Consider the following 22,501-nt stretch of genomic DNA (forward strand, 5'->3'; position numbering starts at 1 on the left):
AGGATAAATTGAAGTGATGGTATTTTAGATCTAAAAGGTCAAAGGTCAACTTCACTGTAACATCATACATTTATATTAAATCATCTGTTGATAGATGCTTTTATCCAAAGCAAGTAGAGGACGCCACTAAAGCTTCAGGTCAGTAGAGACTCGGTGTCAGGACTCAGTTCTACATCTGTTTCATCAGTGAAGGAGATCAGATAAAGAAGTGAAGTGAGTCAGAGTCAGAGCTGGTCAGACATGTGGGGGGGTTAGAGGAGTTAGGAGAGGAGGAGCTTTCTGAAGAGAGGAGTCTTCAACAGGGTCTTGAAGATAGAGAGGGACGCTCCTGCTCTGAGAGACTTCAGGAGCTGGTTCCACCATCAAGGAACCACGGACCAGAACAGTCTGGACTGAGACTGTCTGTGTGTCGGATGGTGATGACAGACCACATTCATTAGAGGAGCACAGTGGAGGAGAAGGAGCGTCAGGCTGAATGACTGGAATTCTGGAGGGAAAGATTGTGACCACATTTCCTGATACTTGGCTGGTTGGTGGAGGAAACAACCACAAGGTGGTGATTCTAGTTTACTCTGTCTCTTGTTTAGTTTCTCTGTGCTACCTGTTTTATTTGAAATCACTTACCTGTTGTGTATAGCCTTGCTTTACTTCCTGCCCTTGTCTGTTTCCCACCTGGGTGATTGCGTGCCCCACCCTGATAAGTTTCATCAGTTTTTTTTTATTTGTCATGAAATTTACTGACAAGTTCTTTATGTTTTCATGACCCTGTGACATTTAGCACCATCCAAACACTAGACACATGAATGATCAGCAGAATGAAATAACCAGAGAAATATGTTTCACAGACAAGAGAAATGTCCCTGAACACAACACAAACAGAAGAACAAAAAGTACAAAATAAAACAAACAGATAAACAGGCTTTTATTTTTAGCTTCTATCATCAGGAAACAGCAGCTTCATGAGGTTAAACTGCTGTCAATCATCTGTCAGAACACACACACACACGCTGTTATTGGAGGGCTTAAATATCTGAGGAGAACTAAGACTGCTCCATTTTCTGTTCAGATAGTAAGACAGACGGTTGTGATGTGTGTGTTCAGGTATGCGTGTGTGCTGTTCTGTGTTAGTGTGTGTGTGTGTCTGAACCTGCTGGATGAAGCTGTCATGTTCAGTGGGCCGACAGGAAGTCTGTTCGGATTCTCCGTCGACTTTCACACCATCAGCAACAAGTAAGTCCTTTTAATTAACCATTCAGTTCACCTTTGATGAATGTTTAATTAACCTTTAACAAAACCCTTAAACTGATTCAATTATATCTTTAATTAACACATCAACAACATATAAGAAAACTTTAACCAACACTGCCAACAAGAAGTAAAGATCCTTAGATAAACCTTAAACTAAAACTATCACTAACACATATGTTAACTAACTAAACTCAACCCATTTCATCAACTAATCTCTCAGCTGCCACCAACAACACATCCCTTCACTACCTTAATAACCTTAAGAACCTAACCAACACGTCAATGAACCGTTTTACTTGCCTCATCCAACCCCTTATAAACACGTCAATCTTATCCTTTTTAACAAACACTTCAACTAAAGGTTCAGTTTAATCTTAGAACTGTCAGCAGTGGTTTGTTGGTTTTAGACAATGTTTTGGAGGACCCCACATATGAGGAGCACTGTACTGTACTGGTTTTACATATGAGAACAGCAAACTACTATTTCCTGTGTAAAGATCGCGGAGTAATGCCGTCCTGAGCAGAGAACAAAGTCACTGTCTGTGTTGTAATCCAAACTTCTCTGGTCTATTTGTGGAGTCCCTCCCTCTGACTGAAGGGGGGCAGGGACATGTGTTGTGGTCAGAGATGTTGGTACTGTAGTGAGACATCTAGCGGCCATGACTGTCACATATAAAACCTTTGAAGAGGAAATTCAGGGTTCCTGAAGACTTTTGAGGGAATCTTTTGGGGAACTTGATGAAGAACTTACATGGTCTGGGTCCTTGAAGATGGTTTGGGTCCTTGAAGAAGGTCCTTGAAGAAGGTCTGGGTCCTTGAAGAAGGTCTGGGTCAGAGATATAGAGTATTTTGCAGATCAACAGGTTGCCACAGGAGCAGCGCCTTGGAACCATTCTGAGGTCTTTGATAACAGTGTCGAAGATGCTCTGGGCTCTTAAAACAAGCAGAGTTCCTCTATGAATGCTGTCTGGGGTCATTATAGAAGTTCTGAGGTTCTCGAGGGAATTAAAGAGGTCATACCACAGTAGAAACACAGTAGAAACACACTGACGTGTTTTCTGCAGGTCCTTTGTTGTGATTGGAGCCCCTAAAGCCAACACCAGCCAATCAGGAGTGATGGAGGGAGGGGGTGTGTTCCTCTGCCCCTTGTCAACTGCAGACGGGTCCTGTGACATCATCAACTTTGACCTGAAAGGTAAATTTCGGATCTACGTTTCTTTCAATCACATTAAAACATAGACAGCATCACCCGTGTGAAGCCGTTTTCTCCTGTGAACTCTAATCATTGTCTGGAGAGGACCTTTTACACATGTAGCACAACAGGTGCTCTCACCTCCTGGAAATACCTGGTTGGTTTCACAATCAGCAGCAGTTGTACCTGTTGTACCTGTTGTACCTCTTAAACCTGTGGTACCTGTTGCAGGTGATGAGGATTACAGCAGCTCTGGTGTCTTTTTTCATGCCTTTAAGAGTCAGCAGTGGTTTGGAGCTTCAGTTCGATCAGTCAGCAACACACACTTACTGGTGAGATCACACACACTCAAAAATTATCAGCCTTATCAACAAGGCTAGAGAGCCCCACTGTTGCTGATCCCCCTGATCCTCAATTGCACCAATCACCAGAAAAAATTCCTTGTATGTGAAAACATACTTGGCAATAAAACTGATTCTGATTCTGATTCTGATATTTACAACCAACATTCACCTGTTCAGCTGTTGAAGCCAGAATCTATAATATTATTCAGAGAGGCACTGACATCATTGTTAAAGACAGAAAGCAGTTACTGATCTGTGTGGTCACTACCCTACAAAATAGTCCAAAAGTCTAACAAATCTATTTTGTGATGCGAGTACTTGCCTGAGCTATGTTGTGGTCATTTATTTCATTGTTAATGACAGAGTAACCTGAGCTGAAAGTAAAAAGGGTTTTTTTTTTTTGTTTTTTTTAACCAATAACCAGTATTTTTTCAATGAAACATTTGAATAATTTCCAGTTCAACTCATGATCTATAATTTCTCCAAGGAATCAGTGTCTGTGTCCAAAAACACATTATCTATTGTAGATTTTCAGAACATAATCTCCACAGGTGACTCAAGTCTCTACAGCCCTGGAGAACTGAACTCCAGTGATCCCAGAGTGTACCATTACAACCAGTCCATAATGAGACCTGATGACCAGCATACTGTATACTGTAAAGGTAGAAGAGGGTCAGGTGATGGAGGTAACCTGAAGTGTGCTTACTTCTCAGGCATGTGCTCCGCTTTTTCATTGGAATGCTCAGAGAGGAGGGGCAGAGTCAGGGAAAACACCTGTGGGGAACTGCCTCGTATTGGACCACAGGACAGGAAGCTCCACCAGCTTCTCCCCCTGCAGAGGAAGCATGATGGAGGCCGACTACAAGCACATGAAAAACAGTAAGATCAGGTCCAGGTCCTGATGTTATCGACCATCTGCATGAACCTCGGCAGGTGGATTCAGTATCTTATCCTGTGATTTCATGCTAAAATCAGAGATCTACTCTAAGTCCTGTGATTGGTCCTCTTCACTTTGAGACCACAAGCAAACCACCAGAGGCTAACCTGAACTGGATTAAGATCCTGCTTTTCAGGCAGTCTTGGTCTGGTTTGTTTGGTTTGATTGACTCACCTGACAACACAAGGTGAGAATTAGCTTCAGCTTGTGTCTGAAAACACTCAGGTCAGGGAGTCTTTCTGTCTCCAAGTCTCATCTCATCTCTGTTCCTTGTTGCCTAGGAAATGACCAGCGATACTGCGAGGTTGGCTTCAGCACTGACATCACTAAGGTGAGGGGGTGGTGGGGCTGCATATATCAATCATTTTCATTATTGATCTCTTGATTTGTTTATAAAAAATAAAATGTCCATCACCAATTCACTGGTGACGTCAAAAGAGATTCAGTTCAAGAACCAGTTAATCTCAGAACCTGGATCTGCCCAGAGCCTCCATCAGATCAGTGTCTTGGCTTGATGTTGTTGTCCTGACAACAGCTGTCCTCAGCTCTGATGGTGTCTCCATGTTGCAGGAGGGTCGGCTGGTGCTGGGGGCCCCAGGAAGCTTCTATTTCCAGGGTTAGTAGGGACACCTGCTGGTCACTGACAGGAAGTACAACAAATTAAAAACTTACAGCAAGGCGCTACTGACATCATGACGGTGCAAAACATCAACCGACCAAACAGCACAACACTGTAAAACATCAGCTGACATTACATCATTACACTGTAAACATCATATGGAAATTAAGTGGAATTATCTAATTGTATTAATTTAATGAAGTTTTATTCATTTCAAATTAGTTTAGCTTATTCACTCACTCTCTCTCACACTCTCTTACTCGTCATTCACTCTCTCTCACTCAAAGTCTCACTCACTCTCTCTCTCCCTCTCATTCACTCACTCACTCTCACTCACTGTCTCACTCTCTCTCACTCTCTCACTCACTGTCTCACTCTCTCTCTCCCTCTCATTCACTCACTCACTCTCACTCACTGTCTCACTCTCTCTCTCACTGTCTCACTCACTGTCTCACTCACTCACTCACTCACTCTCACTCACTCATTCACTCTCTCACTCACTCACTTACTCTCACTCGCTCACTCTCACTCATTCACTCATTCACTCTCAAACACACTCACTCACTGTCTCACTCACTCACTCACTCACTTACTCTCACTCACTTACTCTCACTTACTCTCTCACTCACTCATTCCCTCTCTCTCACTCTCTCTCACTCTCTTACTCACTGACTCAATCTTTACTACACGTTCTGTTAAAGGGTAAAATGCTGAACAGCAGCATCACTGGGGGGTGTGGCCCCATGTGTGCTTTGTTACACCAGTAACCACACCCACCAGTGATGTCACAGTACCTCAGACCCATAGCTCAGACCACTGCAGCCATGTGAGAAGTTGAACCAGTGGAGGTCAGTGAGGTCAGGATATACCGGGGCAGTGTAACCCTGTGGGAGGGCAGTGTAGTTCACTGTAGAGCAGGTTCACAGGTTGAATTCACACTGACTCTGGTACAAACAGCTGCAGCCACATCTGTAAATGACTCTTTGAACCATGACAGCGAAGAGTAGATCTGACCGCAGCTCAGGAGACAGAGCAGAGGTTGGTGGTTCGATCCCTGGCTCCTCCAGTCTGCATGTCCTCAGACAACATACTGAACCCCAAACTGCCCCACGCACTGTTCTGAAGCATGTGAGTGTGAATGGATGAATGTGACTTGTCATGTAAAGCACTGAGAGACAAGAACAGGATAAGTACAGTCTGTCTGTCAACTTCAGTGAACTGAACTCAGCTGCTTTTACATTTTAACAGCACAGGAGACGACTCATTAACGCATGTTCACAGATTTAATTTAGAATGATTTACAGTGTACCAACAACACTATGATGTCACTGCTGATTTCAGGTCAGGTCTTCACAGTGGGTGCCGGTGACATCATCAACAGTGGGCAAAGCGACAGTCCCATCCAGTATGTGAGAGGCATTAGCCAATCAGATGAGAGAGGAGATTATGACCTTTACCATGGTGAGTAGAGCCAAGGAAAGCTTTTACCCTGAAGAGTACACCTGTGTTGAATGATTCCTAAATTTATAAAATAAGAATCATTGAAATAGTCAGGCTCCCACTTCTATCAGTTGTTACTACGTTTCCCAGAATTCATTGGGAACTCTGTATTCACACTGTAACACTGCTGCTCAATGATCAACAATGAACTTCTCTCTGTCAGCTCATCAGTGTGAGCTGGGTTTATCTTAAGGTTTCAGATGAATGAGGAGACGAAATAATACAAGAAGAGAATGTGTCTGTAAAATCTGACAGAAAATGACTGGACTTCTGTGTGTGTCAGGTTACTCTGTGGCCAGTGGTCAGCTGACTGGAGACTCCACACCAGGTCAATATTATAAATTATAACATAATCAACCTGTTTCATTTGTGTGATGGGAAATTGATGACATACAAAATCAAATCATTGACATCACTGCAATTGATCAATAATCAATAACTGTGTGTTTATGTTTCAGATTATCTGGTCGGTGTTCCCAATGACAGAAACACAGCAGGAACAGTAAGACTTCATTTCTCTCTACTCTGAGTTATTGTGCTGTACTGTCTTTTACTCCATACCAGTCTTTCTTAAAGTGTTCACAAGCGAGCCCTGGAGGTTGGCAAGTAAATCTGTTAAAATGTCATGTTTTAAATTTGTGTTTCGCAAACTGTGACTACAGATCATATAGTGAGTTGTGTATCTGTGTTGTTTTCAATTTTAAATCAACTTATATGTAAATTCAAACATTATTATTTGAATTGGCTGTTTTAGTGTTGTTCAAATGATAATTATGCGGCACTCATGTAGCTTCACAGTCTGCAGTTTATGTTTTATGATTTACATCAGAAGTGATCAGCGTGACATTTGAAAGGAAGTGTGGGTGATGCTCACGGTCCTGCCTTGGGATTGTGGTAAATTTCTCTGGTTATCAGCCTGTGAACTATCAAACACTGACAAAGGACAAAATCATGAATTGGTGGCGTAAGACCTGGTCAATTAAGAACATTTATTTAATTTTAATTTGATTTTAATGGTTTTTATGAAAAGTTTTCATTTTAGTTGTTCGAAATTGGGTTGGGTTTAGGACGAGAAAAAGGGGGGGTGGGGGGAGGAGAGAGGAGAAAAGAGAGAGAGAGAGACCAGGAACAGCTGTGTAGGTAATGGTGTTATCAATAATAATGACAGATAACAGTGGTTAATAGTAATGATGAGTAGTGGTGGATCTGGATCCTGCTGCTTCAGAGGCAGAGAGACCTGCAGAATGAGGACAGAGAGAGGGAGAGAGAGGAGAAGCACAAACTACGGGAGAGAAAAAAAATACAATTTATTTATTTATTTTTTTTTACTTTATTTTTTCATATTTTCTTTGTACAAAACATGGGCAACATCGGTGTAATGAACAAAAGTAGGTATGGGTACAATATGATGTGGCTAAGTAATACAAATGCTAGCCATGTAGTGCCCTTATAGACACAAAAGAAACAACAAAAAAGGAGAGAAGAACAAAAGTATATGTACACATATGTCCGTGCACCTGATCTCACGAGTATACATGTTCACTTACACCCATATGTCTAAATAATCATACACATTCATACACAGTTGCACACACACACACATGAACACTCATAGGAACAAAACATGAGAGAACAGTGGGGTTGTGAGTAGGTCGTATGTCATACATTACAACAATATAGTTGCAATATTATTTTCCTTAAAACCAAAATAAATAAAGCATTAAGGTTGGTTATTACCTCTTCTTGTAATATAAGTTCTCCATTTTTCCCAGAGGGCATCACCTTTGTTCCTTTGTAATCTGAGACTATACGTCAGTAGTTCCATTGTTTGGATGTCCTTAATTATGGCCTCCCACTGATTAACTGTGGGAGGTTCTGTGTTGAGCCATCCTCTTGTTATGGCTTTTTTGCTGGCAGCCATGAAGATTTTTAGGAGGTATCTGTCTTTTTTTGGTAATTCTGTGTCCATATTGCCCAGGTAGAATGATAAACAAGTGAAATTAAAATTATGCTGCAAGACTTCACTGATAATACTTTGAACTCCTGCCCAGAAGGATTTAAGCGTGGGACAGCTCCAAAATATGTGTGTATGATCTGCCATACTGTGTCCACACCCTCTCCAGCATGTAGGTTGTAGTCCTGTCTGTTTAGACTTTTGCTTTGGTGTTATGAAGAATTGGATATAGTTTTTCCAGGAAAAATCCCTCCACAGTTGTGAGGCTGTAGTAGTGATTTGTGTGTTAATTACATTTGTCCAGTCTTCAGAAGTAATTATGATTCCCAGCTCTTTTTCCCATTTCGCCTTAATATAGTTTGTTGAATGACCTCTTAATTCAGCTACATGTCTATATAGTTCGCCAATGATCTTTCTGGACAGTTTTGTATTATAGGCTTTGATAAACATTTTGGTAATACCTGATATATTTTCCTGTACAAGTCCTTCAATGTTCTTATCAAAGTAGTGCTGGAGTTGGAGGTACCTATAGAAATGCTGCCGAGCAAGGCCGTATTTATCAGATATGGTCTTGAAGTCTATAAATTCCTGGTTTTTGATGAATAGACATAATGTGGAGAGTCCTTTTCTCGTCCATTGAGTGAAGCCTCTGTCATTCATATCTGGGTCATGGGTTGGCCACATTAAAATTCGAATTTCTTTCTGAATGTTAAGTTGTTTCACCACGCCAAACCAGGTTTCTATAGAGAATCTAACCCACTGGCTCTGGATATCATGTTGTTTAGCCACCACTGGGCTTCCTAAAAGGCTCTGTATAGGCCTGTCTGACAGTGATAACTGAACATCTTTCCATTTTGCGAAGTAGTCTTTATTGCACCAGAGCAGCAGTGGTCTTATTTGTGCCGCTAAGTAGTAATCTTTGAGCCTCGGTAAGCCCATCCCCCCACTATACTTTGGCAACTGTAAAGTTTTGTATCTCACCCTGGGAACCTTTCCATTCCAGATGAAACGGGATATCATCTTATCCCATTCCCTAAACTGACTATCAGGGACACAAATGGGTAAAGACTGAAACAGATAGAGTAATCTGGGTAAAATATTTGTTTTTATTGTCATAATTCTGTTACCAAGATCTAGGGGCAGAGAGGCCCATCTGTCTAGATCTTCCTTTATATGTGAATTAATTCTTACATAGTTTTCAAAGAATAACTGTGGTATATCCTTAGTTAATTTAATGCCTAAGTATTTAATAGAGGTGGAGTCCTAGTTAAACCTGTACTTGTTTTTAAGTTCTAATGATGGTACAAAATTAAACGTCAGGGCTTGTGTTTTATCAACGTTAAGGGAGTAGCCTGACAGGTGTCCATACACCTGCAGGGAAGCCATTAATCTTGGGATTCCTAACTCTCGGTTTTTTTAGGCTGACCAACACGTCATCTGCATAAAGACATATTTTGTATTCTATACCTTTTATTGTGATGCCCTCAAGGTCAGGATTCTGTCTTACAGCCTGAGCGAGAGGTTCAATGAAAAGGTTAAAGAGCACTGGGCTGGCTGGGCAGCCCTGGTGACAGCCGCGTTGCAGGTGGATAGTTTTTGAAAGGCCTCCGTTTACCTTAATTCTGGCTACGGGAGACGTATATAGTGTTTTGATGCCTTTAATGAACCTCTCATGGAAGCCAAATTTTTCCATAGCTGTATAAAGAAATTCCCACCCCACCGAATCAAATGCCTTTTCCGCATCCATACTAAGTAGAATAGCTCCAATTTTTTCCTTTTTTATGTGTTCAATGGTATGGAGGGATCTCCTTATGTTGTCCTGTGTTTGTCTACATTTAATAAATCCAGTTTGATCTTCGTCAATCAAAAAAGGGATCACTTCCTCCATTCTTTTAGTTAAAATAGTTGCATATAATTTATAATCTTGATTTAAGACACTGATAGGTCTGTAAGAGCCGCATTCTTTCGGGTCCTTGCCGTCGTTTGGAATCACTGAGATGGTAGCCTCCCTCCAAGACGGGGGGATGACTCCCTCCCTCAGGGTGTAATTGAAGCTTCTATGTAGTATTGGTATTAATTGCTCCCTCAGTGATTTATACCATTCCCCTGGAAATCCGTCTGTCCCTGGAGACTTACAAGAGTTCAGGGAGGAGATCGCCTTGTCGATTTCTTCAGCTGATGTTTCTTTTGTTAATTTTTCATTTTGCAATTTCCCCAAGAAGGGCAGATCCAATTGGCTCAGGAACTCTTCTACTTTAGCAGGTTCGAACGATGTGGGTTGGGTATACAGGGTCTGGTAAAATTTCTTGAATGCTTTCTGTATTCCCTCTAATTTATATGTGACTTTTTTAGTGGCAGGATCCCTAATCTTAAAGACTGTATTTTCTGATTGCTGTTTTCGCGGCCTCCAGGCTAACAGCTTGGATGCTTTTGAGCCTGCCTCGTAGTATCTCTGTTTTGTGAACCTGAGATTTTTCTCTACTTCATCACAGTAAATCTTATCTATTTCTTGTTTGAGTGGTCTCATCTGTAGAAGTAATTGTGGATCTTTACTGTTACTATGTTGTTGTTCCAGTTCTTTTAGTTGTTTCTGCAGGCTTAACAGTTTTTGAGTTTTCATTTATTTTATGAATGCAGATTCTGAAATAATTTTCCCCTGCAGGACTGCTTTGGCAGCATCTCACAACATCACTGGGTTCACATTACCGTCATCATTGTCTTCCAAATATGTTTTTAATTCTTTCTTTATTTTCCCTTTAAACTCGGGGCTAAAAAAATACAAAGTTAATGGCATAAAGTGGTCGAGAGAGAGAGAGAGAGAGAGAGAGAGAGAGTGCCCAGTGCATCATGGGAATCCCCCAGCAGTCTAGCTCTATAGCAGCATAATTAACGGATGGGTCAGGACATACCCGAGCCAGCCCTAACTATAAGCTTTACTAAACAGAACAGTTTTAAGCCTGATCTTAAAGGTAGAGAGGGGGTCTGCCTCCCGAACCCACACTGGGAGCTGGTTCCACAGGAGAGGAGCCTGATAGCTGAAGGCTCTGCCCCCCATTCTACTCTTACAAACTCTGGGAACCACAAGTAGACCTGCATTTAGAGAGCAAAGTGTCCTCTATTTATCCTGGATTTTACAGGGAGCCAATGCAGAGAAGCTAACACAGGAGAGATGTGAACTTGTTTCCTAGTTCCTGTCAGTACTCGTGCTGCAGCATTTTGGATCAATTGGAGGCTTTTTACTGAATTTCTGGGACATCCTGACAATAAAGAATTACAGTAAATGGGGTATATCCTTCATCAAAAGTCTAAATCGTATTAGATTTTAATGACCACTAAATGATTTGGGTTAGTAATCATTTTAAGGATGGCAGAGTTTATAACTGTGACCTCTGAGGCCTGGGTTTGATTCCCAGTTGAAGCAAAATTTGAAGTGGCTTCATTCATTCATGCAGCACTGTAAAGATGTGCAAAATGTATGATGATACTCCTCTTTTGTGCAAGCATTTATGTTTTTAAAGTTATGTCTGGGCATCTTTGCCTTTTTTAATGCAAGAGAGAACAGTGAGAAAAGTGAGAGACAGACAGGAAAGCTGGGGGAGAGAGAGGGGATGACATGCAGCAATAGGCAGGGGCTGGATTTGTACCTGGTCCACTGCGGTAAGGACTGACCTTAAATGGTATGAGCTTAGCCTCTGAGGTGCCCTGTATAATTGTTATGTTTCGGTATGGCCCGGTGTTCATGTTTTAATGGAGAAGCAAAGAGTGTGTGCACTTATTTGTCTTCACAACAGCAGAACATTGTTGACACCTCTTCTCTGAAATGAGTCCAACACAGAAGAGAGAAGCTGAAACCGGTATTGATCTGATTGATGCTACAATCGAGCTTCAAAAATGAGATGTAGTATCAGAAGTATTTGTCCGCCTACCCCTCACATGGACTTCTTTCCTTGTGTCTCTTTTTAATTGAAAAGTTAAGATGACAGATGAAGATTACTTTCAGTGTAGTGGACAACGCTTTGTTGTACTTTACTGTACTCTGCTGGATTCTCCTGTGCTCTGTGGCACAGGGCTGGATTCTTCTGAGATCTACTGGGCTCTGTCGTCAGTCTCTGTGTGTTCACAGGTGAAGATCTATGATGGCAGGAGCAGTGGAACACTCAGTGTTCACCACATCTTCCAGGGAGCTCAGGTGATGTCATGATGTCATCAAAAGCGTCAGTGTACCTAATGTGAAAATGATTCATTAGTGCCTGAACCTGGACCTGTAATGTCTCTGTCTCCTGTAGGTGGCGTCGTACTTCGGACACAGTGTAGCTGTAGCCGACATCAACAGTGACGGGTGAGAAGAGACAGAGACTGCGGTCTGTCTGACTGTCTGACTGTCTGACTGACTGACTGACTGACTGTCTGTCTTTGTCTGTCTCGCTGTCTTTCTGTTTGTCTATCTATCTGACTGGCTATCTGACTGTCTGACTGACTGATGGTCATTCTGTTTGTCTGACTGTCTTACAGTCTTTCTATCTGTCTTTCTGACTGTCTGAATGTCTGTCTGACTGACAGACTGACTGTCTGTCTGTCTATCTGACTGTCTGACTGACTGATCGTCATTCTGTTTGTCTGACTGTCTTACTGTCTTTCTATCTATCTGTCTGTCTGTCTGTCTGACTGTCTTTCTGTCTGACTGCCCCTGTCTCTCTCCCTCTCTCTCTCTCCCTGTCTGTCTGTAGTTTAGATGACGTGTTGATTGGAGCTCCACTCTTCATGGACAGAGTGATGGAGCAGCTACAAGAGAGAGGCCAGGTAAAGAGAGGACAGGTAAATAGAGGACAGGTAAAGAGAGGACAGGTAAAGTCCAGTAAAATGTTTTTACATATGTGTTTTTTGGATCAAATCCAGGATCAATATTTTTGACCTGGTACAGTCACACGGGAGAAGTCATGGTCTTGCGGAAACAGAGTGGAGGTTTAACCTCCTTCCAAGGTACATGGAGAATCAACTTAACTAGTTTAAATGTGTCTCCACTGGACCACTACATCACTCTCACTTTTTTAAAAAATATGTATTTTTTGACAGGATAGTAAAGAATGACATGAACACTCAGGAAGGAATTGAGCTGGTTTGAATCAAACCAGTCTAAGCAGTTTAACACTAATCAAAACCAATTTGAATCCACTATTTGGAACTAGTTTAAACCACTAAAAACCTGTGTCGCTTTACACAAGACTTAAACTATTCTGAACCATGCCAGTCTTAACTAGTATTACTCTATGGAACTAAGTGTAAGTTCTTCATAACTGGAGCAAACCAACCCTCCAACTACAAAACAATCTGGTCTAGTCTCAAGCAATCTTAACTCATCTAAACCAAGTCTTCTTAATAATTAGAATAAATATTTTAATTAGTAATCACACTTTGCAGCTGTGGTGTTTCAGTAATTTGTTGTGGTGAAACAGATGGAGGAAAAGTATTTATCTGCTTGTTTGATGTGAAGTGAAACAGTCACTGTTTCCTGTTACACATGTGACACAATTATTTCACTGCCGTTGCTCTTATTACTACAGGTGGTTGTGTACCTGCAGAGAAGACACACCTCCTTTGCCGCCAAACCTGACCAATCACTGATCGGCTTCTCCTTGTATGGGAGGTTCGGCTCTGCCCTCACTGTGCTTGGTGACTTGGACATGGACGGTTACCATGGTAAAAGTCTCAAAATGTTAACATCCAGCTGTGGTTTACCGATAAGTGATTGAGCTACTAATGTCTTGGTGAAAGGTGTTAGCTAATGCAGCTAATGACAACAGTTAACGCTGCAAGCTAACCACAAAAATAAAAGAGGACACTCACCAAACTGTGATCATACCTGTGACCTTCTCTCTGCAGATGTGGCTGTTGGGGCTCCCTGGTCAGGTGACAGTGGGCGGGGCCAGGTATTTATCTACCTGGGCAACAGTAATGGTCTGTCAGCCATGCCCTCTCAGGTGATTGACAGCCCGCTGCCAAGCAGCAGGACGGCATTTGGCTTTACTCTGAGGGGAGGGGCTGACATTGATGGGAATGGATACCCAGGTATGCTCTGGGTTCAGAGGTCATTCATTCATATTACTGTATATCAATAATCAATAATCAGTGTCACTTCCTCTCTGTGTGTGTTGTAGACCTTCTGGTTGGAGCATGGGCTGCAGAAAGAGCTTTTGTCTACAGGTATGATGTCATTAAATCTAAAGGAAAGTGATTATCTGGTTCTCGTTAACTGATGAGTGTTTTTTGTTTTGTTTCAATAATTATTGAAGCATTAAAATTGTTCTCTAAGATTAGAGGAAAGTCTGAAAATATATAATTTTGTGTCGCAGAAATATTTTTCTTTTTATTGTACAAACCCTTAGGTTTATATTGCGACCGTTGTGGGTGTCCTGTTCTCCAAGTTAGAACCACTCATCTAGGTTATCTGTCAGTAGACTGAAGGGCTGAAGACTTGTTCAGGATAAAGATAAGATTTAGTGACTACAACCCCTTTTCCAAAAAAGTTGGGACACTGTATAAAATGCAAATAAAAACAGAATGTGATGATGTGCAAACCCTGTAAATCCATATTTGATTGAAAATAGAACAAAGACAACATATCAGATGTTGAAAATGAGAAATGTTATTGTTTTATGAAAAATATCTGCTCAGTTTGAATTCGATGCCAGCAAATGGGGTTGTAGTTTCCTCTCTGTAGATTAACCAAGTTATCTATCTAGCTGAAACTAAGTGATTCAATTAGCAGACAATTAGCAGCCGACTCTGAAGGTCTAGATATCAAACAGACTTTTCTGTTGGTCCAAAATCACATGATGAAAATGTAACTGTCAATAAATTTGTGTGTTCAGATCCCAGGCAGTGATCCGGTCCAGAATCTCTCTGGCTCTGCTTCCAGACTTCCTGAATCCAGATGTCAAACAGTGTCAAGAGAGCACACCTGTGTCCTGGTAACAGATTTAACTGATATTTCACAAAGAAACAAACAATGAAATTTCAATCATTTTTAAGACCTAATCAAAATGTTGAATGAAAGTCAGACTTCTGGGGCCCTTGAAAAATGTCTGTGATTTAGGGTACTCGACGAAAACTCCTTTTTTTTGAGTGCTTCAAAATGCATTCAGCGAAGACATTCTAGGGGTCCTTCAAGGAATTCCACTCTCTTTGAATGAGTCTGTAGTTTGGGCTCTGTTGTCCTTAATAAGGTCCTGAGTTTTCTTGAGGAAATTTTTTCAGTACTCTGCATGTATGTTAATGTACTTACAGAGTTTCCAGGATTTTTTTTAAATTTATCTTTATGTAGTACCAGGATCCTTAAAAAGCTCTTAGGCTATTTCAAGAGAATCCAAGGTAGTTACACTGTACCTGTGCTTCCATCTTCACTGAAGTTCAAGAACAAATATTCTCTCTGTCTCTCTCTCTGTAGTTTTGTTATCCAGATGTGTGTCTACATGTCTGGTCACAGAATCCCACAGGAGACAGGTAAACCAACCAGAGACAGGTAAACCAAACCTGAAACAGGTAAACAAAACCTGAGAAAGGTAAACAAAACCTATGACAGGTAAGCCAGGCTGAGACAGGTAAACCAAACCTGAGACAGGTAAAAAATAAAAACCTGAGATAGATAAACCAACCTGAGACAGGTAAACGAAACATGAGACAGGTAAACAAAACCTGTGACAGGTGAACCAAGCTGAGACAATTAACAAAACCTGAGACAGGTAAACACAACCTCAGACAGGTAAACCAACCTGAGACAGGTGAACACAACCAAAGACAGGTAAACACAACCTCAGACAGGTAAATATAACCTTAGACAGGTAAACTTACCTGAGACAGGTAAACTAACCTCAGACAGGTAAAAGCAACTCGAGACAGGTAACATCCTCATTCAGGTAACAATATGCTCAGAAGTTTGTAGCTGTCTATACAGAATTGTATATTGACCTTATGTTGTGTCTGTTTTGTGATTGGCTGAGGCAGCACTGTGGGTGGACCTACAGCTGGACAAGATGAAGCAGTCAATGGCGCGACGGACCCTGTTGCTATCGACCAATCAGCCGCAGGAGATGATGAAGCTCATGGTTCAGAGGGAGTTGGGTGTGGCCTGTATGAATCAGACAGCTTACCTGAGGGTGAGTGACAGAAAAAAAAACACATGGTGATGAACAGGACATGGATAAGTCACACCTGTATGTATGTGTGTGCATGTTTACCTGTGTGCGTGTGTGCAGTCTGAAGATGAGGTTCGCGATAAGTTGAGTCCAATCTTCATCACCGTCAACATCAGCCTCCTCAACACTACCCAGCATGCTTTGCTTTATGGACAGACACACACTGCTGCACAGGTGAATCTGAGACACACCCACACACATTTGTACATCTATACTTGTGAGGAACCCAAGTCAGGGTGTTGCACTTACACCAACCAGGTAACTGTTGTTTTTATTGAACCATGTAAAGCAGAAACCAGATTCCAGATGGAAGTAGAGATTGTGAATCCTCACATTCAGACTGAAACAGAAACCGAGTAGATTCTATTTTAAATTTCAGACACATTCATGCTGTATGAGAAAACTTTTGCACACGCTCACAGCCTTTTGTAACACTACTATACTTCAATAAAGTTAATAATAATGCCTCCTAAATAAGTCAGAGAAGAAGAGATGCTGCATGTGTACATGTTATGGTCTGGGATCACCCATATAATCTGTGTCCATTCCATCAAGGCAGATAAAGGAAAGTCCTGGTTTATTGTGGTAAGTCTCTAATATAAGTGAGAGTTCTGTTCCATTATTGTGGTTTATAGGATTACCTGCCCAGTAACCATAGTAACTTGTGCTGCTGAATTAGCCTGCTCTGTAGCTGGCTAACTGTTAGCTTAGCCTGTTAGCTAGAATGGTAAAGGAGAGTTCATCAGGTGTCTTTTTGTGCTCTTATCACATTTTTCATGTCTGTGTTTGGAAACTAGTGTTGCCCATGAATTTTACAGGATAGACTGATTGGTTATTAATGGAGATGTTTTAAAATGAGCACTTTCACAATGATAATGTAGCCTATCAATCGTATTTATTAATCATACAATAAATAAGTATCTTAATCTTAGTGAATGGATGGAATATTAGCTTGATGAATTTGCTGATTACTGCCTTGTTACCTATATTGGTTAATGTATAATATAGGCTACAGTTGGCAATATACAATTAATTAGTGATGTTGTGTAGAGTAAAGCATCACGACCAAGAGACAGATGCAAGAGAAGGATAATTGGTCATCAAACATGACACCCAGGTGTCTTGCAACCTTAGATGGGGTCAGGGATGAAGAGGCAATTTTGATATCAATATCACGATGAAGAGACTGACTGGGATGACTAGTCCTGGTCAAGTCCCAAAGTTCAGACTTTGAGAGGTTTAGTTGAAGGTGTCGTTCCTTCATCCATGTAGATATGTCAGAGAGACAAACCGAGATCTGCACAGAGACCGTGGGGTCGTCTGGTGAGAACCACAGGTGTAGCTGGGCGTCGTCAGTGTAGCAGTGATATGAGAAGCCATGTGAGTGGATAATTGGATCCAAGGAGGTGGTGTATATGGCAAAGAGGAGGGGTCCCAGAACCGACCCTTGGGGCACTCCAGTTGGGAGGGGTGGACTAAGAATATTTTCCCTTAACATTGATACAGTGAAGGAGTGCTCAGTATTCAAACCAAGAAAGGGCTTTGCCCAGAACCCCCATGTTGGAGAATACGGATAACAGGATGTGGTGGTTCACTGTATCGAAGGCTGCTGAGAGGTCCAGCAAGAGCAGAAGTGAGGACTGACCTGCAGCTCTGGCTGCCCTTAGGGCCGTTTCAGTGGAAGTTGTTCTTTGGTAAGAATTCAGAAACCTGCTTACATTCTTCTCCTCCTATATGGAGGCACCATATGGAGTGGCACTCTAAATTTCATTCTATTTTTTGCAATACAATGACAATAAAGGCTTTCTATGTCTATTTGTATTTCTATTTCTGTTATTACCACTGTTATTGATTATTGTCATTGATAACATCATTACCTGTAGTACATACAGCTGTTCCTGTGGTTTACAGCTGAACTGTCAGACCACCCAGACCTGAGCCTGAACTGAATCTAAACCTGTGTGTGTGTGTGTGTGTGTGTGTGTAGACTAGGATCATTCTGGACTGTGGAGATGACAACATCTGTGTTCCTGACCTGAAGCTGAGCGCCAGGCCGTAAGCAACACACACACACAGACACAGACATATGGTCTGAGCTGGTTAATATTATGACATATTTGATGATGATGATGATAATGACCATTATATTAAATATTAATCTCTTTATTAACAAACACAAAAATCTTTAATTGCAGATAAAAATATTAAACCTGAGACTTTATCAACAGAATCCAGCTGAGTAGAAAAACATAGAAAAGAATAGAAAAGAATACAGCAAAACACAATGTGTGTGTGTCTTTCTTTGTGTGTGTGTGTGTATGTGTTTCTTTGTGTCTGTGTCTGTGTATATGTGTGCGTGTCTGTGTATCTGTGTGTGTTAGTGTGTCAGACAGTGTGTTGGTTGGAGAGGATCAGTCTGTGGTGATTTCAGTGTCTGCAGAAAACGAAGGTGAGGGGTCATATGAGACCGAGCTGGTGGTTCAAGTCCCTGAACACACACACTTCCAGAGCAGCCAGGTGAACACACTCACACACACACACACAGACACACACACACACACACACACACACACACACACTAATTCCAGTGAATACTGTGTGTGTCTGCAGGGCACAAACAGACTGGTGTGTGTCCAGAGGAAGGAGAATCAGACCATCATCGTGACCTGTGACCTCGGGAACCCAATGAGACCAGGACACAAAGTAACACACCTGGTTGTTTCATGTGGTTCAGAGCATCACACAACAAGACCAGGACCTGACAACATGAGACAGAGGAAATATTTAGAATTATGCAGAAAGTAACCAGCAGGACTCCATCAGTGGGTCTCAGTGGGTCTCAGTGGGTCTCAGTGGGTCTCAGTAGTTCAGAGAACACAATCCAGGTCTACACTTCAGAGTGGTGTTTAGGAGCGAGGCTGTTGATGAGCAGTTAAATCTTGAAGTCCTTTCTAAATCAGGGAGGCAGGTATAGAGCTGATGTGGCCCTTCTTCTTAGTCCGGGTCATGAGTCCAGCATCAAGGTTTTGAATCAGCTGCACACCCGGGCTGACCCCTCAGTAAAGTGTGTTACAGTGCTGGAGCTGAGACCTTGTTGGAACTCAGTTTAGAGTCTGGACATGTTTGATCAAAACACTGGTTAGCATCAAATATTACCCATGATTCAAAGCAGCAAGACCAGCGGGTACTGTCCAGAACCTGAATGTGGAGACTGGTTCTTCTGGTGAACCTGCACTGAGCCTGTCTCACTGCTTGTCTGTCTCTTTGTAGCTGCAGACAAATCTTCTGTTCAGTGTCGGTCGTCTGGAGGAGGTGCAGAGCCACATCACCTTCAGCCTCAGAATAAGGAGGTACAAACTGTCTCTCTCTCTACCTGTCTCTCTGACTGAAGTTATAGGTGATAATGGTAAAACAGCTGATGTCTCTGTCTCTCTCTCGCTACCTGTCTGCCTCCCTGCCTCTCTCTCTCTCTCTCTCTCTCTGTGTCTCTCTACCTGTCTGCCTCCCTGCCTCTCTCTCTCTCTCTCTGTCTTTCTACCTGTCTATCTCTTTCTCTGTCTCTCTACTTGCCTGTCTCTCTTCCTGTCTCTCTCTCTGCCTGTATGTCTCTCAGCAAGAACTCTGTGAACTCCAGCAGTAACGAGGTCAGTGTGGAGGTCCAGGTGAGAGCTGAGGCGACGCTGGAAATCAGAGGGTAAAGTAACAACAGTCTTAGTTGAACCTTGGGGTGGAGACACAGACTGAACATGATGACGTCTGTTTGTGCTTTCAGAGGCTCCTCCCCTCCAGAAGTTGTCTTGCCCCTTCCTGACTGGCATCCTGCAATGTATCCTGGGAGTTTAGAAGAAGTGGGTCCACTGGTGGATCATGTCTATGAGGTGAGGCGGGTCTGTGGTCTAACAGGTGAGTTGTATTTTTTTACAGTTAGAAATGCTGATGAGATACCTATGCCACAAAGAAGACTGAAAACTACAGGAGGGTCCAGGTGAAGCCTTTCCTCAGTGACAGTTTGTAAAGAAGCAGTTAAAGGACTCTGAGACAGAGAGAAACCAGATTCTCTGGTCCAATAAAACCAGGGCTGAACTGTTTGGTCTCAGTTCTAAGAGTCTTATCTGGAGGAAACCAGACATGACTCTTAGAACTGGTTCTTCTTCTGAATACTGTCTAAATACATTGTAGATGAGCACCTAGGGTCCGGATCTACCCTTACCCTTTCCTTACTTGAAAGGGCAGGAACAGCACCTGTGAACTGGAGGAACAGCACCTGTGAACTGGCAGACCAGGGTGGTTATTCACATTTTTAAGAAAGACCAGAGGATAAGGTCCAAGTCTGAACGTCTCACACTGCTCAGCCTCCCTGAGAAAGTATCTGTCAGGTTCTAGCAACATGCCTCTGATCGCCACGTGTTTATCACATTGTAAATATTGATGATATTGATGTGCAGCTGAGGAACCAGGGCCCGAGTACAGTCAACGCCCGACTGACAGTGGACTTCCCCTCAACCTGGCAGCATCACTTCCTGCTCTACATCTTCTCTGAGGCCTCAGAAGAATCACTGAGCTGCTGGACCATGAACGCATCACAGATCGACCCCTTCAAGGTCCAAAACCTGTCTGTCTGACCTTCTCAGTCTGACCTGTCTCTCCCTGAACTGTCTCTCTAACCTGTCTCTCTCTCTCTCTCTGACCTGTCTGTCTGACCTTTCTCACCCTGAACTGTCTCTCTGACCTGTCTCTCTCTAACTGACCTGTCTGTCTGACCTCTCTCCCTGACCTGGATCTTTGACCTGTCTCACTCGTGGACCTTTCTCTCCCTGAACTGTCTCTATGACCAATCTCTCTCTCTTTGACCTGTCTTCCTCACCTGTCTCTCTCTCTGACCTTTCTCGCCCTGAACTGTCTCTCTGACCTCTCTCTCCATCTGACCTGTCTGTCTGACCTCTCTCTCTGACCTGTCTGTCTCTTGCAGCTGGTTGGTAACTCCTCTGGTGTGTCTGTAGTTTCTCCGTTGATCCAGCAGGAGGAGACAAACTCACAGAGACAAACTGTCAACGTGGTAAATAAAAAGAATGACATCATTATCATCATCATCATCAAATATATCATAATATTAACCAGCTCAGACCATGTGTGTGTGTGTGTGTGTGTGTGTGTGTGTGTGTGTGTGTGTGTGTGCGTGTGCAGAACTGCAGCAGTAGGGAGACAGGATGTGTCAGGTTTGTGTGTGATGTCACGATGTTGGGGCGGGGCTTCAGCGCTGTCGTCAGAATCTCAGCCCGACTCTGGACACATGCACTCATACAGGTACACACACACACACACACATGCATGTACGCACACACACACAGCCACACACACACACACACACACACACACATGCATGTACGCACACACACACAGCCACACACACACACACACACACACACACGATGATGTCATCATGTTTTTTTCTTCAGACTCCATACCTGAACTACGAACTAGTTTCCTCCGCCTCCTATGATGTCATCAACACATCATCAAAGGTGCAACCAATGTTGCTGCAAAGTGGACACACACAGGTGCTGAAACACAAACAAACAAATACACAAACACCCACCTACACTCTTTCTTAAATCTTACAAAAAGCACAGGAGTTCTGTGGTAAGGTTAGTTGTTGAAGACTGTGTGTGTGTGTGTGTGTTTGTGTGTGTCTGTGTCTGTGTTTGTGTGTGTGCGTGTGTGTGTGTGTCTGTGTATGTGTGTGTGTGTGTGTGTGTGTAGACTCAAGTCAGCGTCTTGTGGCGTCCTCCTGATGGAGAGAAAGATATTCCTATTGGTTACATCATCCTGTCAATCATCTCTGGACTCCTCCTACTGGGCCTGCTCTGTTTCATCTTCTGGAAGGTATCTATCAATCAATCAATCAATCAATAAATGACTCAATCAATCAATCAATCACCACCTTGATAACTAATGATATTTACTCTCAGCCTGAGTTTAATGTCTCTCTATCACATTCTCTCTCCTGGGGTGTGTGTGTGTGTGTGTGTAGCTGGGTTTCTTTCAGCGAACTCGCCCTCCCTCTAATGATGATGATGAGGGTGATGATGAAGAGCAGCGGCTGGCTGAGGAGGGTCACATGACTGAATAACACACACACACACACACACACACACTCTGTCACATGGTGTTGCACATGTCGCTGACTGTGTGATGTCAGAGGATGTCTGTGAGGTCGCAACCTCTAAACCCTGAATTTCTGATGTTATTGATTGACTTTGATCAGGTTTCTTGTGATTGACAGTTTAAAAGTTCAATAATGTTGAGACCTGGTCCCGGAGCTCAGTCACATACCTGAACAGGTGAAAACAGGTAAATCTCACGTGGTCCTCTGTAAATGTCAGTTTGAGTAAAAACTTCTCCCAGTGTTTTAAATGATAAATTAAACCTTGATGTTTTTATTCTCTGTTTGTCTCCTGTTGTTATTGTTTTTCTTTCGTTTTTTATCTACTCATGAATGTTTAACTGATTGATGA

The 22,501-nt window shown here is 42.4% G+C and overlaps 1 protein-coding gene across 1 annotated transcript; it reads left to right on the forward strand.

Moving 5' to 3' along the window:
- Positions 1-849: 849 nt before the first annotated feature.
- itga2b (integrin, alpha 2b) lies at positions 850-22,431 on the forward strand. Its single transcript, XM_071463697.1, has 31 exons — positions 850-1,230; positions 2,313-2,443; positions 2,672-2,772; positions 3,498-3,663; positions 4,003-4,052; positions 4,292-4,337; positions 5,682-5,801; positions 6,124-6,168; positions 6,299-6,342; positions 11,918-11,983; positions 12,081-12,133; positions 12,522-12,594; positions 13,356-13,491; positions 13,675-13,860; positions 13,950-13,995; positions 14,664-14,762; positions 15,239-15,294; positions 15,796-15,947; positions 16,047-16,160; positions 17,974-18,041; positions 18,368-18,503; positions 18,597-18,689; positions 19,257-19,336; positions 19,600-19,680; positions 19,759-19,864; positions 20,432-20,587; positions 20,956-21,042; positions 21,171-21,290; positions 21,443-21,544; positions 21,747-21,869; positions 22,018-22,431. The coding sequence occupies exons 1-31, from the start codon at positions 1,088-1,090 to the stop codon at positions 22,114-22,116; spliced, it is 3,078 nt and encodes a 1,025-aa protein (XP_071319798.1). The 5' UTR covers positions 850-1,087; the 3' UTR covers positions 22,117-22,431.
- Positions 22,432-22,501: the final 70 nt, after the last annotated feature.

Source organism: Trachinotus anak, unplaced genomic scaffold, assembly GCF_046630095.1.
Source record: "Trachinotus anak isolate AG129_WGS33_773 ecotype Australia unplaced genomic scaffold, CSIRO_AGI_Tana_v1 ptg000003l, whole genome shotgun sequence".
In the NCBI taxonomy this organism is placed as follows: Eukaryota; Metazoa; Chordata; class Actinopteri; order Carangiformes; family Carangidae; genus Trachinotus; species Trachinotus anak.